Source organism: Crocuta crocuta, unplaced genomic scaffold (genome assembly GCF_008692635.1).
Source record: "Crocuta crocuta isolate KB4526 unplaced genomic scaffold, BGI_CrCroc_1.0 scaffold478, whole genome shotgun sequence".
In the NCBI taxonomy this organism is placed as follows: Eukaryota; Metazoa; Chordata; class Mammalia; order Carnivora; family Hyaenidae; genus Crocuta; species Crocuta crocuta.
The window spans coordinates 1,573,231-1,592,232 of record NW_027530981.1 but is presented as its reverse complement, the minus strand read 5'-3'; the positions used below and the strand labels follow the sequence as shown (position 1 = coordinate 1,592,232).

At 42.6% G+C, this 19,002-nt stretch overlaps 1 protein-coding gene across 4 annotated transcripts in view; it reads left to right on the top strand.

Moving 5' to 3' along the window:
* Positions 1-455: 455 nt before the first annotated feature.
* The window catches only part of PARD3B (par-3 family cell polarity regulator beta), a 997,354-nt gene continuing 978,807 nt past the window's right edge, over positions 456-19,002 (top strand). For all 4 annotated transcript variants that reach the window (XM_077770171.1, XM_077770172.1, XM_077770173.1 and 1 more), the window contains exon 1: positions 456-599. In XM_077770171.1, coding sequence (XP_077626297.1) covers positions 456-599 — 144 coding nt within the window. The remainder of the gene's footprint in view (positions 600-19,002) is intronic.

The following is a 19,002-nucleotide window of genomic DNA, read 5'->3' as shown; positions in this document are numbered from 1 at the left end:
CGCCGCCCCCTCCAGCCCGGGGCCTGGAGTCAGCCCCGCCCCCGCCGCCGCCAGGGCCGGGGCCAGGGGGCAGGGCCAGGGCCGGAGCCAGAGCCGGCCCGGCAGTTTCGCTTTGGCGGGCTCGGAGCTGCCGCCTTGTCCGGGCCCGAGCGGGAGCCGGAGCTGCGGGAGCAGGAGGAGGAGCCCGGCCACGGTGCCGCCGCGTCCCCGGGCACCAGCTACCTGCGAGGCAGACCTTCCCGCAGCCGCTCCCTTCCCCGATTGCCGCCCTTCCCGGGGTCGCCTGCGCCGGGCGGAGGGGCGCTGCCGCGAACCCCGGGCCCTGAGGGGGCGCGGGGGAGAGGTGCTCCGGGGCTCCGGACCCGCCTGCGCCGGACGCACACCTAGAGTGGGGGCTGCGCCCGTGGGGCCGGACACCTGTTCGGCCGGGTCCGGCGTGGGCGCCGGGGGCCAAGATGAAAGTGACCGTGTGCTTCGGCAGAACCGGCATCGTGGTGCCCTGCAAGGAGGGCCAGCTGCACGTCCGGGAGCTCACGCAGCAGGCGCTGCAGCGGTACCTGAAGACCCGNCGGGGGCACCAAGGCCAAGACACCTGCCAGGTGCCCCAGGACCTGGTGGCGACGCCCAGGGTACACAGCGCCCAGGAGGCTTTATTCCACGCTACCTGTGCCTGCAACTTTTGTTTGTTGCTAATGTAAGTGACCTGGATGTCTGGGTGTTTGTGGGCCTTACTTCTCAAAGGGCGCTGAGAGCAAACGCTGCATGGGAGGCACTTGGGGGCTCGCTACCAATCTGATGCCCTCCTCCAGGCCCACTGCCTCTGAATCTGCTTTTCAACAGGTTCCCAGGTGATTGGAATGCCTATTGAAGTTTGAGAGGCACAGCTTTAGGTATTTGAGAGAATGCTTCTCAAGGGAGTGCTGGAAGGTGCTGCTCAGCCAGGTGTGAAGTTTGATCCCGGTTAAGGCCCTGCCCCACTCATGCTCCTTGGAGTTAAAACTCTTTGCAGTTGATTGGTGCTAGTAACACATACTCGGAAGTTACAACCGATGGAGCCCTTGGGATTTCAATTTTGTGAGCTGTTCTCCATCAGTGACTGGGGCAGGAACTTACGTAGAAGGATGCTGTTTGCTTACACTAAGCAGTCTACCTTTTGAGTGTCTTTAGTTTAATGCCGCATATTCTCTAAGTATTATTAGTGTGTGTGCCGTGTCGGGATCTTGGGTGACTATTGATATAATGATAAAAATTGTTCCCAGATCTGTCCCTGAAATCAGAAACACGTAAAAGTTAAGTGACTAGTACTTTTAAGTGTGCAGTGCGTGTTCAGAATTGAACACTAGAATTCATATTAGCTGTTTGGGTAACATACTTGGACTCAGTGTCTTCTTCAATGAAATCTTTTAATGAAGGCTTCAAAGAGCACCTTTTAATTCTTTGAGTCTTCCGATGGAGGGAACATCAGGCCCTAAATCCTCTTCATATAGGACAAGTCATAAACTCTTGCTTTAGACATCAATGGCTTTCTTAATATTTGTTTTCATGGTGTGAGAACTATAGAAATGGCCTATTGAAGTATACGAGCATCTACCCCATTTTTCCCCATTGTTTCAGTAGTGTAGGCTGTTCTGTATTGTGTAATTCAGTTAAAAACTGATATTTGCCCAGGTAATCAATCCTCCTGAACTTCTGGAAGTAAGTTTCTGAAAGTAAACTAAGGTTAATAGTAACAACATTACTGTAGACAAATTATTCAAGTAAATGTCACTGAGGAATTATCTTAATGAGCTGATAAACTTATTTTTTAACTCAATATTTAAAATAATTTATGCTCTAACATCTTGTATATTTGGAAGGTTAGTACGTGGAGCTGTCCAAGTAATAGAAGTAAGCTACATACTTATAAATGACGTTCAGGGATCTAAGATGAAATTTAGTGCACTTATAATTTGATCTTAAAAGGTGTTTAAAAGCTATTGATATTCTGTACTGAAAGCATAATTTTTAATACCACAACCTATAATGTAATTGTATTGATCAGTTTACTATTACCAGTTATTACATTTTTCTGTGTTTACATTTATATATTAGCGCATGTGACATTTAAAGGTCACCTGCAGTTTATAAATTCTCCCTCCCTTCTTTGGCTTTTAAAATCTCAATAAGTGGCAAGTGATATTTTCTCTCTCCCCAAATATCTCTTTCCCATAGTTTCATTTTAAATAGCATTGTATTCATAACAAGGCTTAACTAATATTAAATGATATTCCTAATGGAACTAAAATGTCAAGAATTAATCTGACAAATTCCATGCGTTCATCCATTGAATTTAGAAATAATGGGAAAAGACCAGAAATGTCAAAATTCAATTTGAAAAACAACTTGTCACAAATTCACTTTCTTTAAATCAGAGAAAGAAATGTAAAAGGCTTGCTCCCCTGGACAGCAAGGTTTTTAGCCCTGCACTCAGTAATGAAAACATAATAACTAACATGAATTATGCTTATGCTATGCAGGCACTGTTGTAGGAACTTTACATATGTTAAATGACTTCATGAGACAGGTCAATATTTTCTTTTTACAGAAAGGGGGGGGGGAAGAGACACAGATATGACTGACATGTGGTAGAAGTAACCCCAGGAAGGAGTCTCTAGGTCCTTACTCATCGTCACTAACTGCACAGCCCAGTAGGTTATTGTGTATTGGAATGTACCCATCTTATTTATTTATAAAAGTTTTTTTTAAAAAGAAAACAATTCCATCTATAAACTGCTGTGGTCAACTATCAACCTAAAGAGGGCAATTTTATTTCTTGCAGAGTTGTGTACAAGTTCCTCTTGATTGTATCTTGGACAGTACAGGTCTACATGTAATGGGGAGAAGTCTAATTACTGAGCTTAATATTGAAGGATTTGCAAGTCAGGCATAAAAAACATTCCTTAGTCTGATTACAGATGGAAAAATGGGCAAAATCTCTTAGATATTCAGGTAGAGAGTGCTAGAAAGAAAAAAGAAATTGGTGGGGACATGAATATAAATTAAGCCCATTTCTTTCAGGACCTCTCCAGAATAATTTAGACAGGAGAAAGGCAGATTTCAAGATTGAGGACAGAGGTGAGGTACCTACAGTTTGGAGGGTAAGTGAAGCCATGTGGCCGTTCTGGGTTTTGTGGACAGCATCAGAGAAGTATCTACCTTCCCCCGAGAAGAAACAAAGAAGACTGGTATTTGTGGAATGTGGGGAACCAGCTGAATCAGCATCAGATAAGGCCAGAAGTGGGTAAGATGCTGAGGACAGTGAGGGCTTTAATTCTGTCCTGAAATCTGGGACTTTTGAGTTTCCTGTTGCCCCCCTCTCTCCTCCCTGCCATTCGATGAAGCTGACAGGGAAGGTGAATTGACTAAGGGGCAAGAATTATGGGGTTGCTTGTCTTTGGATCCCGGTAGTTTATCAGTGTCCCAGGCTCTAAATCCAATTTACTTAAGTAGTTAGTGGAGAGGAGATTGTCTTCTCAAGTAGTTGAAGGTGGAGATCATTGAGTAACTAGTTAAATTTATCATCAAAATTACGTGTCACAGGTGAATGGGTAATTGAGCCATATCCTGCAGGGGCTCTCAACCCTGGCTGATCATTAGTTACCTCTAATCTATCATTCAACATTGTAAATAATACACACGTCTAAGTACCTTTCTCCAAGATTCTAATTCAGTGGGTTTGGAGTGGAGCCTGGGCATAGGTGTTTTTAAAAGGTGATTTTAATGCCCAGGTTGGCCTGAGAACTAATCTACTACCTAAATCATTTGGTAAGGCTGAACTCCTTTGATTTTAAACTCTTTTGATAGCAGGTACTGTGCTTTAGACCTCTCCAGACCAACCTGTTATTAGCAGTCATCTCTCCTACCATGAATGAATTCTCATAGCAGGGTTCAAATAATTTATTAAATTGACCATATATATATATTTGTCATACACCCACATGCAAACTATATAAGGTTGAAGTGAATAATGGAAAGACTTGTTTAGTAATGAGAATGTGTAGTGTGTTTAGGAGTCGATATCAATGAGATAATAGGAACATTGAGATCATGGAATAGTGGGTGTGCTGGAATTTTAAGCTGATTTGTGGATTTGACTGAGAATACCTCCTTTTTTTTTTTTTTTTTCAAGTTAAGAAACATTTGATAAACTTCCCAAAAGGAATTTCTTCTGTGTTCAGATATTTTGAATAATTTGTTTTACTCTTGAGACCAGCTTCCCAAGTCTGAGCAAGATAAGAATAATAATTCTATTTTCTGATATATTGTGGGGTCAGCATCTAAAAATGTATACAGTAACAAGAATCTGGTGCTTGGGCCTAGCCTGGAGGAATAGGCTGGAAATCCTGAATTCTTGAACTTTTTTCAGTTTTTGATGTCTTGTTTCCAGATTTTAAGGTTCCTGTAAAAATCAACGACGACCAGAGTAGATTCCTAAAATGCTTTTCAATTTATTGGGCACTGATGTACTGGAGTGCTTCATTTCCTATTCAGTACTCTCCCCTCCTACGTGGACTTGATGTTTGTCCCCAGCGTGTGGATAGGACTGACTCACCACCAGCAGGGCACATGCTGCTAACTTGCTTTTGGTTCTGCACTTGACCTGCACAGAGCAGCCTGAGTTTATAGGCACAGGGCTACTGGGGCCCGCTAGGACCCACAGACCTGTTTTTTTCAATTCTGCACAGTATCACATTTTTTGACTTAGTTGCCATGTTTAAATATTTTGAGATGTCACGCAAAGATCCAGGTTTCTATCTTCCCTGGGTGAAAAATCAGAAGCTCCGGCAGTATTGGGCTTTACTTTCCCACGTAGCAGCCATCAGTTGGAAGTGAGACCTCCCCCTTCTCTTTAGAAGGAATCCTGCTCTGTGCTCCATTATTGCCTCACCAAAAGTATGTTACTACCTCAAACTTAACTTTTCAGTCTTGTTATTTTCTTATTTATGGCCCATGTCAGCCGTTGTTGCTCTTTGGCCTGCTGTAGGTATTTGAGTTTGTGGCCCCTGGACCTTCTCTTTTCCATTATACCTCTTTCTCTTCCCTCCTGTACTTCTCTCTGTCCCCCTCCCCCCCACACCTTTGTCTCTCCTCCCCCACACCTCTCTTGCTCCCATCTCCATGCTCCTCCCTCCCCCCTGCCCCTATGTCCTACTTATAGGGTTTGCTGACCAGGATTTGGGCTGCAGCTGACAGCCTCCGAGCTGAGTTAATTGCTTCATGTTGGGAGCCACAGCCCTGATTTGTAGTTTGGAGCACTGTGTTCAAATGGCTTAGTTAACGAAGTATTTATCCCCATTCCCAGGGCACTCTGTGTCATAGATCTCTCAGCTGCTTTTGGAAACAACTGGTCTAAAGCTCAGGTCCCAGGCCGTCTTTAAGCTGACATTCTTACAGATGGCTATCCTGTTGAGAACTCTGCCTGGGGAAAGGGATCTGCATTTACCTTTTGGTATTCACAGGTGGAAGGGAGAGCCTTTAAAATCTTGAATCCTTCACCTAGACATGAGCAAAACCCAGCTTAGTTTTAAAGCAAGTTGAGGTCTGCTTGAGCATTTTCACAGAGATCTACATGCTTTTGGATGAGCCCCTCCAGCATTAGGGGCCCAAGTATCCTCTTTCTAGCTCCAGCCCAGATCTCTCTTCTGAGCTCTGAACTGTAGGTAGCAGCTTCCCTGCCTCCTCTACTTGGGCGTCAGGTAGGCATCTTACACTTGGCAAAGCCCCAAACTGAACTCCTGATGCCATACTCCAGATCTACTCCCCGCACCGTCTTCCCATCACGTTAAATGGCAGTTTCACCCTTCTGGTTGTTCAGGCCAGAAATCCTTGTCACCGTTTTTGACTGCTCTCTTCCTTGTGTGAGTAACCTGCCATCCATCTGCAACTCAGACTCTACTCTCACAGTACATTCAGAACCTAACTGCTTCTCCCCAACTTTTCTGTTAGCGTGCTGGGGTTCATGGTGTTTTTGTTTTTTTCCAGTGAATTTTAGTTTTCCTGTTTTCTGCCTCATGCCCCCACTAAAGGTCTTTTCTCGACACAAAAGCTAGAATGACATTTAAAATTGTAATCAGGACATGTCATTCTTCTACTCAAGATCCTCTGTTGGCTCCAGTCTCTTTCCAATGGCCTATAAGATGCTACATGATCTGGGTGTCTGTGCAAAAAAGTTAGTGAAGCAGCCCTGTGACCCCTATCGGTAGGGCTACTTACAGGGCTGCCTCTTGACTGACATCCAGGAACTTAGATTTGTGGAGGGTTCCTACCATTCTCCGAAAAGAATGGCTTATGCAAATGGCTATTCTTTATGCAAACAATATGGTTTATACTGACCACCTGTTTTTTCTGAGGTCTGGAATTTTTGTGCATGCTAGGCAGAGGGTCCCTATGTGACCAGCCCCCAGTGAGAACCACGGATGCCGAGTCTAATGACCCTCTCTGGTAGTTGGACCTTTCACACATGATGTCAAAACTTGGGGTGTGTGTGGGGATGTCTACTGGAAGTGGATCATTGAAAGCTTGTGCCTAGTTTTCTGTAGACTATACCCATGAGTCTTTTTTCTTGATTTTTGCTTTGTATCTTTTTACTGGAATATATCACAGCTCTGAGAATGACTATGTGCTGAGTCCTGTGAGAACCCCTGGTGAACCTGGGTGATCTTGGGGATGCCGGCACTCCATCTCTTACAATTCAGGCTTCTTCTTCCATCCCTCTCTTGATCTCTCCCCCAGCCTCCTGATCTTGTGGCTGTTATTCCAACAATGCCAGCAGGCTCATACCCCACATGCTGTTTTCCCTGCCTGAAATAGTCTTCTCCAGTTACCCACCTGTCTAGTTTCCTCATCCTGTCCATCTTAAGATTGTTCCTGTCTCCTTGAAACCTTCCTGACTATCCTGTTTATAATTGTGACCCCTCTAACCATCTTCTGTATTGCTTTTTCCTGCTGCTTCTCCCCAGAAACCATCCCTCCCTACCATGCTGCCTATTTTAACTGCATTTATTGTCCTTCTCTCCCCACTAGAATGTTAGTTCAATAAAGGTAGAGATCTTTGTCAATTTTGTTCATTGTTCAAGCCCTAGCTCCTGTGAGAGTGACTGGTGCATATTAGGCTGCTTCTAAACTCTTCTTGAACACCCATTCTTGTATCATGTGTATATTACCATTGATCATAGTTCTCTCTTGCTCCATTACAAACGACTTCACAGTCTAGTAGCTTAGAATAACTCCAAATACATGAAGGAGGCTCAGTGTGCTGTTTTCTAGGTCTGAGAAGTTCAAGATTGGGGTCTTCATTTGCATGTCTGGTGCCTCAGCTAGGGTGGCTTGAATAGCATATGTCTGGAGCCTTGGTTCTTGCTGTCACCTGGGTCCCTGGCTTCTCTTCCATGCAGTCTTAGCATCTGATCATCTTCATGTGGCCTCTTCCCATGGTCTCCTGGGCAGGGTCACCTGACATCTCAAATTGCAGCTCAGGGCTCCAAAGAATGCCAAAGTGGAAGCTGCCAGGTATCCTTAAGATTTAGATCTGCAACTGGCGTGATATTTTTTGCTAGGTTCTATTAGTTGAAGCAAGTAACCGTAAGGCCCAGAATGAAGGGAGAGGATTGTACATGGAGCTGGAAAATTGGAGATTTGGTTGCTTGGGAGAGGCTGCTGACACAGCAGGTCACATCCTTGGTGGGACAAATGTGAAGATTAATCAGTTGCTGTCTCTGAGTTTTGATGAGTTTTGCAGCCTCCAGGGGGATGAGGCCCACATGTGAACAAGCCAGTTTTACTCCCATAGTTTGTGTCCTGGGATACAGTGTGGGCAAGGAATGCTCTTTGGAACAGAAGACATTGAAGCTGTTCTGAACGATGATGAGGAATTTGCAAGGTAGAAAAGTGAGGGAAGGCATTTCAGGTGGAGGGAGCAAAGTGAGAAGGCATCAGCTGGTTGAGGAAGTTGGGAAACGTCAGGCACAGCCCAGGAGGGGTGACAGTGCATAGAGGAACTTGGACCAGATTGTGCATGCGCTTGAGTGACACCCTAAGGGATTTTCATGGTTTCTTAATGTAGCTATTGGTTTTATTACAAATGGATTCAGGTTTTACTCACTTTGCATGTCTAAAGTATTTGCATGGATTTAAAAAAAATGGAGAGGGTTTTGGAAAATTAGATTAAAAAATAGATATTTCTGTTAAGGCCTAATTGCCCAATTGGTTACCCTGATTCTCATACCTTCTCCAGATAAACTGCTTTCAGCAAGGTTATCAAGATGTGGGAGCTTGGTTATTTTTCCATCCTTATATTTAATCTTTTAAAACCCCATATTCTCATGAGCTTTCCAGGATTTTTAAACATATGTCTCTCTTCTCAGTCTTTGCTGGTGCTCCCTATGTTGTTTCCAAGTGTGCTGGTGCATTGGGCTCTGGTTTTGCTCTCAATGGGACCTCCTCTATTCTGTGGCTTCAGCTACCTCTAAATATACACCTCTACCCCTGAACTTCCATAGACCCTGATATATACCTGCCTCTGGACTTCACCACTTTGGTGTTCCGCACACAGCTGAAGCCCAGCCTATTCTCTGTAAACCTGCTGGTGCCCACTTGTGCTGCCATCATTCACCCAGATGTCTGATCCAGAAACCTGAGAATCCTCTGTTCCTGGGTGATCTTTCTTCCTTTATATTCTACCATGTGTGTAGTTGGTCCAAACATTTCTTTGGTTCCAAGTATATCTCCTACATCTGCTTCTACCCCAAAGCCATGCCATTACTCATTTCTGCTATGGGAGACTGGAGCAGGATGTTAACTGGCCTCTGCCTCCACTGGCTCTGGACTCTTCCAGACCATTTTCTACTGAGGACCTGATAGCCACAAATCTGATAGTGTATGAAGTACTTCTGGTATTATTTAAATAGTTCCCCATTGCTTTTAGGTGAAAAGGCAAAACTTTCCTCCCTCCAGTGTCTTCTCTATTCCTGTATGCCCTTCCAATTCCTACATGCAGTTTAGGGTTCTTTCACACTTTCCCCACCCCAGGTCACCCCTGCCCATCCTTCAGGATGAGTCTCCAGCTTCCTCTTCCATAAGAATCTCCTCCTTGCCCCACATGCTGTCACTTAGGGGCCTCGTTCTTGTGTTCTCAGAGCTTCCCATTTTTGTACTTTTGTTTTGGAAACTACATCTTACATTTTACTATTCAGTAGTCAGAATCTACTAACTTAACAGGCAAAGCCCAAATGACAGTGGCTTACCACGGCAAAGGGTTCTCTCTCTGGGTAGGAGGTGGGGGCTCTGACACACACAGTCCCTGGCCGGTGTTTGCTTTGGCCTTAGGCTTTTCTGGAGATCTGAGCTCTGCTGATGGATGAATAGAGACAGCATGGCAGATGCCACAGAGATTTGTGGCCTGACTTTTCTGTGGCAGATAACACTTCTTGCTAGCATTTCACTGGTGACACTGGCCACGAGCCCCATCTAGATGCAGTGGGATTAGGAAGGTGGTCCACTTGGATAAAGGTGAGCAACTAGCCAGGCTCCGCCATATACTACAATCATCTTGTCTCCCCTCTGTACTGTGAACTAGTCAAAAACAAGGAACGTTTTTTTTTTCTTATTTTCCTATCCCTGTTTTTAGCATATAGCTGACATATGTATACCATAAATGCTTGTGAAATTATATTAAATTTCACATTGCTTTCTTGCATAAAAATGAGAATGACCTTGTATTCAACACAAAGTTTTGTGAGTTTGGAATCCTTCTATGTGGGTTTTTTTTTTTTTTTTTAAGTCTAAACGTTTCTCTTGATTGTCTTCAAATACCTCATCAAATCCACATTTGCTGTAGACAGTCATTTAGTGGCCCATTATATCTGCCATGCTGATTGTCTTAAATAGCAGCTTCAAATTCTGACAGGTTAACTCACTTCTCAGATTTTTGAGACTGAGTACTTTGTAGTTCTGGATTTTCAATGAAGGAACACTGTCTTTTTGCTTCCTGAGGATTTGTGCGATGCTGTTTCTGTGAACAATGTTTGATTTTCAGTGTCTTACTCATTAATTTCCTGTTGATTTTACAAATGAATGTGGATTATCTTAATTTGGATGGATTCGTTCAGTTTGAAAGGCATGGTTATCTGCGTCTGAGGGGCTGCCAAATCAGGTTTGCCTCCTGTCCCTGGGCTCAACCATTCTTTTGATTGCCAGGCTTTCACGTTTTGGATTGCAATGAGGTAGAATTTCAAGATACCCAAAGACAGTCTGATTATAAAGGGTTTGCTCTCAATTTAGTCCCTATCAGATGGAGTGCCAGGTATCATCCAGATAAATACGCCCTATGCTATGCCTGTCTTCTGGCTCAGGTGAGGGTATTAGCCTTGCTGGGTGGTCCCGGGCCCTGGAGGAATTGCTGGGTAGGAAGGCCCGCTTGGTGATGGGGGCAGATAACAGAGGAGATGTCACAGCTCTTGGCTAAGCCATTGTCAGCAAGACCAGAGAACCACATGGACAGGGGAAAAGTTCAGACCCATTTTATTGCTTCATTTGAGGCAGAGATTAAGGGTTTATGGGGAACTCTGATAATAGACTTCTGATGTCTTCTAGAGAGATTTAGAATTAGTTTTTTAAAAATCTTTTTATTTTTAAATTGAAGTATAGTTGACCTACAATGTTACATTAGTTTCAGGTGTACAGCCTAGTGATTCAACAAGTCTATATGTTAAGCTATAGTCACCACGAGAGGAGGGACCATCTGTCACCCACACTGCTGTTACAGTGCCATTGATAATATTCCTTGTGCTATACCTTACATCCCCATGAGATTTAGGGTAAGGTTTGCCACTATCTTTTTTTTTTTTTTTTTTTTTTACAGAGATGTGAAGCCTAGAGAGTGTGACGGGATATATAGATATAATTGATACTCCTTCCTCCTCATAGAGAGGTGGCCTGTTTTGGGGAAGGGATGCAGAGATGGGGGTATCTGATTTAAGAATGATGGGAAGTAACTAAAGTCCCTTCATCCCATCTTCACACAAAACATGTTGTCTCTTCAGTGATGCCTTTGGCCTCCAAATAGTGGATGCTTTGCTGTGGATGTCTGAATCTAAATGTCACTTCAGTCACTTGAGAGAGGATTTAGACAATAACTTTGGGTCAAGCATTGTGTTTTGTGCTGGGATTAAGAATAAAATAAGGCATAGTCCCTGCCTCTGTCAGGCTTGGAGAATTCGAGGGCAGAGAGAACAATGTAAATGAACCAAGAACAGTGTGGTAGAGGGCCTGAGAGTGGTGCACGAAGGGAGCCACTGAGCTTGGCTTTGCTTGGAGCAGGGAGAGATGGGCAGTGGGTGGGCTTCACCTGGGGGGGTGCTACCCGGCAGGCTTTGAAGAACAAATGGACATTTGCCAGAGCAGTAGGGTGGGGAGGAGCATTGGAGGGAGGAGGAAGGGAGAAGGGAGGTGTGGGGGCAGGAGAGGGAGGTATGAGTATGGGGGAGGCTGCTGGAGGGGGAGGGAGGGAGAGAGAAATGGCCAGCCTGTGACTGTGACTGAAGTTAAAGTGTTTTTTTTTTTTTTTTCCTGATGAGGGAAGAGTAGCATGGAATGTTTTCCAAGGGTGACTGTGGGAGCAAATGGTAGGGAATGAGGCCATGAGAAGAAGGCAGGGTCAAAGCTAAGAGGCTTTTGTTACCATGAGCTAAACAGCTTGAGTTGTCGAGGAAGCATTCTAAGCAGGGTGGTGATATTGTGTGATTGCTTTTTTGTATGGGTTGCCCTGGAAGATGAGGGGAGGGGTCGGGACTAGAAGTGGAGGAAGCGATCCAGGTCCCTGCCCTGGGAGTGGAGGATAGACATATTGAAGCGCAAGAGGAAATGGGCTTTGAGATTTCGGTGGTGGGGCAGAGGATCGGACTTGGGAGTTGACTGAATAGTAAAGGAAGTGTGGGTGGAATTGGGGGGAGGGAACAGTATGAATTCTGCATTTCGGTGAATACCCTGTGTTCCAGGCATTGAAGCCTGGGCATCCAGGGACCAATAAGAGAGGGTCTGGGCCCCCAGCGGCCCCACAGATAGGGGAGGAGAGGTGGGAGACTAAGGACTGTTGAAAAGGTGGCTGGGGTGTGTTGAGGGCCTGGCTGAGATCATAAGTCATGTGTTCATAAAGTTGCCAGTGTTTGGCATTATTTGCTTGGCATTAGATTAGAGCCTTGATTTAAGAGTGGGATTTGAGGGCAGATGTGGAAAAAATGTGGCATCCGGAAATGAAAGGGGTGATGGATATGAAACATCGGTGGCTTTCAGACTGCTGTGATAGAGATTCACAGTGGCTGGGAGCCCTCTGACTGCTCCTCGGACCCACCTTTGACCATTCTGCAGCCTCCTTTGTGACCTAGGAGGTGAGCAATGTAGACTTTCTGACTCAGACGCTTCAGCTGTGGGGGAGGCCGCAACAGGAGAATGGAGGGTTGGCAACCCCCTTCCTGCCAGGTCACCAACGGTTAGCTACCCCCCTTCACTGAAGGCTGCACCCCCTGGCAGACACTCCCTCCTCGTGCCTCTCTCTCTCCCCGTGGTATTGACATACATTCCTTTCTCTGTCCCTTGGGTCCTGGATGATGGCAAGGGCTCACCACTGTTACTATCCCTTAATGTTTTCCCTCAATCTTGTGCAAACCTTTATAAATAGTTTATTAAATATCTAAGTGTCTCATTTGAGTGAACCATCTGTTTCCTGCCAGGATTTGGATTAAACAATTCAGTAGTAATGGGTTTTCCTTCATGAGCCAGTATCTATAACACATATATGCAATTGAAAAATAAGTCTCCTGGGGGTACTTACCCTGACTATAAATTATGCTTCTACTTTGTTTTATTTTTTAAAAGTAGTTAGGACGTACTGATTTGATTTTACTACCCACTAATAGGTTAGGGGCCAAAGTTAGAAAACTACTGGGGCTACCTGATATTTAGGATCTTGGATTGGTCATCAGGTCATGTGACTCTAGAAATCTTTACAGCTCTAAAATCCCATTGCTTTTGGATTGAAATAAAGTGTTAGGCTGAAGGTAAATTCCTAATATCAAGTATGCCTTACAGGGTTTAAATTACAATCTGTGGATTGTAATGCTAAATTCCTTTGAAAGATAAGATTTGGGGCTTGAGACTTGTGAATGGCCAGCATATGACTGAGAGTCATCTGGGCCCAGCAGTTCAACATAGCTGGAAAAAAATCAAGAAGAAATCACAAGAATTGTAATTGTCATCCCATATATATATATTTTGTGTGTGTGTGTGTGTGTGTAGACACAATAATAGTATTGGTAACTTCAAATATTAGTTTCTAGATTACTTCCTTTTGTAGCAAAGAGTTGAAGTGCAAGATAGAAAAATAATCCTTGTCTCTGTATTTATAGGCACGTAGATTGAGATTCAGTGAGCTTGAGTTTTGACAGCAGTGTTAGATCAGAGACTTTTTCCCCAGAACCTTCAAAAAACTAACCCTGTGGTTTAGAAATTTCTGTGAAAAACTATTTTTGTTCGCTGATATTTTAATTTTCAATATGGATGCATGTTTCCCTGACTGGATTGTGAAGCCCTGAAGGAAAGGGATTGTGTGATATGGCTCAACTAGATTTGCATTTTAGGTCTTTTCCTTTTGGGTCCACTTTTTGTCTGTGAGTGAGAAGGGCTTTTGGGAAGTGTGAGTGGGGATAGTGACTCTAGCTACCCTGTTGCTTTACTAATTTTCTGGGGCTGCCATGACAGTTCTGTGACCTGGATGGCTTCACACAACAGACATTGACTTTTTCACAGTTCTGGAGGCTGGAGGTCCAAAATTAACATGTTGGTTGGACCGTGGTACTTTTGAAGCCTCCAAGATCCAGCTCCCGGCAGCCCCAGATATTCCTCAGCTTGTGGCAAAGGAGCTCCAGTCTGCGCCTCCATCTTTCCATTGCCATTCCCTCTGTATCTCTCTGTCCCTTCTCCTCTTATAAGGACACCAATCATAGCGGGTTAGGGCTCACCCTAATGACCTCACTTGATTTGATTAAACTGGTAGGGACTCTGTTGCTAAATAAGATCACATTCACCGGTACCAAGGGTTAGGACCTCAACATATCCTTTTGGGGGATACAGTTTAATGTAAAATAATTGCTAATCAGTTTAAAGCAATGTTTCTAGCTTTTACACTAAGAGACATTGGGGGGAACTCTGTAGATTCCCCCTTGCCTTTCCTCTAGTGTTACTGTCTTTATTCCTCACATTTTTGCTCCAAAATGGTTCACAGATAACTTGCTGTCTGTTTTATTGAGAAGCAAAGGTCATATGGTCGGCTATCACTTACTACTACCTTTTCCACTTAAATATTCTGATATGTGTGCTCTTCAGGTGACCTTTTTGAGACTCAAATTTGTCCTAAATTTCATCTTGTCTCTGGTCCTTTGTGGTCTGGCTTCATCAAACATTGATGGAAGCCCAGTGACTTGTGTGAACTGCACTCATTATTCAGCCTATAATTAAGTTAGCCTGGAGTTTGCAGGGGGTGGGTGAGGGGGTGGGCGGTGGTGTTTTCAAGCACCTGTCATGTGCCAATACCATGCAACCCTTTTTCTCCGGGCTGCACAATCCAGTCAGGGAGATATGGATACATCCTGAAAATGAAAAAAATGAACAAGCAAGCACCAAATGAGTTCTCTGGGCACTCAGGAAAGCTTTGCAGTGAACTGGAATGGCCAAATGTGAAAAATGGATAAAATTTAGAGAACTAGATGAAAGGCAGAGGGGTGGGGTGTGTCCTGTGGCAGAGACAGAGGACATAGAAACATCGTGACACTTCTCAAACTTACTGGTCCCAACATCCCCTTTTGCTCTTACGTGTAGAGGGCTTGAAGGACCTTTTTATGTGGATTATACCTATTTATAGTTTCCATAGTAGAAATTAAATCTGAGAAAACATAAAAGTATATCTAATTGATTTAAAATACCAAAGATCATAACAAGTTAAGATCACTTATGGATTTGAAAATTTTTTTTCCAAAACAAAAGAAGTATTTAGTGAGAAGAGTGGCACTGTGTAACATTTTTTGTGAATCTCTTTGATATTTGCTTATCAGATAGTTTCTCCAATCTGCTTTCTCATTCAGTCTGTTGGAGTTGGTTGTTTTGGTTGAAATATATGAAGAAAATCCTGCCTCATATATATGTGGTTGGAAGACAGAGGAGCATTTTTTAATTTATTTTAAATCCTTTTTTAAAAAGTTTGTTATGAGAGCTAGCAAGTGAGAAAGTGGGTGGAGAAGGGGAGAGAGAGCGAGAACGAGAGAGAAAATCCCAAGCAGGCTCCACTCTGTTAGTGCAGAGCCTGATGTGGTGCTCAATCTCAAGAACCATGAGATCACGACCTGAGCTGAAATCAAGAGTTGGAAGCTTAAATGACTGAGTCACCCAGGTGCCCCAGAAGAGGGAGGAGCATTTGAATGGCTTTTCCAGGTAATTCTAGATATGCTTTTTGTACACTACAAGCAAATTGAACACATGGCTTGTTTTTGTATCTTTCTCTTGCATATATATGTTATATCACAGTTTTTGTGGGGTAGGAACCCACAGCTAAGATCCTCTTCTTAGGATCTCTACCAGGTATAGTCAGGATGTCAGATAGGATGCATTCTCAGGAAGCTTGACTGGAAAGTATTCAGCTTCTAGGCTCACTCAGGGTTTGGGAAGAATTCCTTCCTTGTAGCTGTAGGACTAAGGGACCTGGCTTTTACTGACTACTAGCTGGTAGTTAGCACCTGGAGGCTACCTTCCTTTCCTCAAGGTCACTTGCAGTTCCTTATGATGTGGACAGCCTATTATTACTTCATCAAACCAACAAGGAGGCTCTCTTGCTGACCTTGGCCAGCAAGACCAATCTTCTATAATATAATAATGGGATTATGATTATAAACCTCAAAATCATGGGATTCATGATTATAAACATGTTAGTAAGTGATGATTTTCTTAAAGGATAGTTGCAGTATGGAATCTGAAATTATACCAATGAAATGTTCATAGTCACATTATAATTCATCAGTTTGTATTATACTTGGAATAGATCTGTTATCCATGCATGATCTTTTAACATCATATATTGTGGTTCACTGAGTTATGCCAGTCTTCCAAATGTTGATACATTTTATTACTCAGTTTCAAAAACCACATACATTGATATCACCATCAATTTCATCTGAAAAGTATATGTATTGGGAAAGTATTGAGCTCTTAGTGGTAGATACAGGGTTTCTGAAATTTTAATTTTTGCTTTATTATTGGCAATAAATAGTCATTTATTTTCCACTGAGTGCCTTGGTTCCCATAATTCATTTTTGAGAAATATCTGTCAGGGGGGCCTGGGTGGCTCAGTTGGTTAAGCGTCCAACTCTTGGTTTTGGCTCAGGTCATGATCTCCTGATTTGTGAGTTCAAGCCCCACATCAGGCTCTGCACTGATAGTCTGAAGCCTGCTTGGGATTCTCTCTCACCCTCTCTCTCTCTACTCCCTCCCCCGTGTGCTCTCTGTCTCTGTCTCTCTCAAAATAAATAAACTTAAAAGAAGAGAAATATCTGCCAAAAGCTCAAGTATACATAACCATAGTTTGTCAGTCTTTCAAATGAAAATGGTGCTCCATGAAAAAATCAGTTTGTTCAGCTCAATTTAAGCAATCATACAGTGTTTTTTTCCCTGAGGTAGCCATTGTATGTTAGTATACAGAAATGCTTTATGTGTCTTTTATATTTCTTCATATACAATGTAAAAAAGATGTGAAATGGGGGGGGAGGTGAGCATTCATAAAATTTTTGTTGCTTCATCAAATGCATTCTTAAGTTAGATTGACCCTTTCTTGTAAGTGCAAATGAGTGGCAGTGAAGATAAATAGATGACCAAGAGTACAATTCCCTACCTTTTCTTTCGAAGGACTTGAGACCCCCAGGGATTCAGAGACCTCTCTTTGAGGAAAGCTTGCTGAAGTATAGTATTGGAAACTTGTTCACAGTGAGTTCAGGCACTCACTGTTTGCTTGGGTGGGTAAAGCTATTTCTCTTGGTCTACAAATCTGTTTACTATGACCTTCAAACATTTTTTTCCTACAATGTATGCCTATGATTATATTCTTTTTTTTAAAAAAATACACTAATCAGTTGCCATGTAATTAATGTTGGAAAGGAAGAATGTTTTGTCATCTAACTGGGAACTTCTAGGATCTGGCAACAGAGAGTAGAAATAAATTGTAATTTTCTGATAGAAATGTTTCATCTGTTCTTAATGTTCTTTAATATTAAGAAAAAAGCTAAGGAGAATAGACATACCAGTCTTGAAATTGCATATTTTTCTGAGGTGGTAATTATAAAATTTATTTAGAACATTTAAAATATATTCAAGAGAGGCGCCAGGGTGGCTCAGTAGATTAAGTGCCCGACTTCAGCTCAGGTCATGATCTCATGGTTCGTGAGTTCAAGCCCCATGTTGGGCTCTGTGCTGGCAGCTTGGAGCCTGGAGCCTGCTTTGAATTCTGTGTCTCCCTCTCTTTCTGCCCCTCCCCGACTCATTTTCTGTCTCTCTCTCTCTCAAAAGCAAATAAACATTAAAAAAATTAAAACCCAAAATATATTGTGAGAGCACCAATTGGCATTTGGAACATTTTACTTTCAGTATGCTTGAAAAGGAAAACACAAATCTCCATTGGATTAGGTGATTGCAGGAAATGGTGGAAATTTCATTAAGAAAACATTACAACAAAAGTTAGGAACATTATTTCATATTTTAAAATGCCAAATGTATTTTAGGGGTTTTAGATGGCATACCAAAAACACCCAACATTTAAATGAGAATATTTCTTTTATTTTTTAAGTGGTCATCCACTGATCATTTGGGAGTAGTGGTGCTGAATCAGAGCTTCACCTGAGGTCAGGGGCAACCCAACCTGGTTTGCTTTTTTGGTTTTACTGCATAGTTTCCATATTTAGGCTTTCTTTCTTTTTTTATTTTTCAGTGTATATTTTATTTTAATTTTTTAAAATTTACATCGAAGTTAGTTAGCATATAGTGCAACCATGATTTCAGGAGTAGATTCCTTAATTCCCCTTACCCATTTAACCCATCCCCCCCCCCACAACTCCTCTAGCAAGCTTCTGCTTGTTCTCTATATTTAAGAGTCTCTTATGTTTTGTCCCCCTCCCTGTTTTTATATTATTTTTGCTTTCTCTTCCCTTATGTTCATCTGTTTTGTATCTTAAATTCTTCATGAGTGAGGTTGTATGATACTTGTCTTTCTCTGACTAATTTTACTTAGGATAATACCCTCTAGTTCCATCAATGTAGTTGCAAATGGCAAGATTACATTCTACATTCTTTTTTTTATAGTTTATTGTCAAGTTGGCTTCCATGTAACACCCTGTGCTCATCCCAACAAGTGCCCCCCTTCAGATTTCATTCTTTTTGATTGCTGACTAATACTCCATTGTATATATAGACTACATCTTTATCCACTTATCCGTTGATGGACATTTGGGCTCTTTCCATACTTTGGCTATTGTTGATGCTGCTGCTGTAAACATTGGGGTGCATGTGCCCCTTCGAAACAGGACACCTGTATCCCTTGGATAAATACCTAGTAGTAGTGCACATATTTAGGCTGTATTGAAAAGAGCTTCTCTAAATATTATCAGTTGTCTCCATGTATATAGTTTATTCTTTTACATTTTTAAAAAAACAAAGGTGATAATCACTCATTTTTTATAGAGGGACGTCTTTTTGCTATAACTTACATGCTGTTTAAAAATCATAATGCCTTTCTAATCTTTGATTCACAGAGAGCAGATTTGTGTGGTATAAATGTTTATATAATATGTAAGGATATGAATATATAGGTTGGCATTACAAGACAAGACATGTAATAAATAGAGCAGTGACCATTGGATGAAAGACCTCCTGTGACTG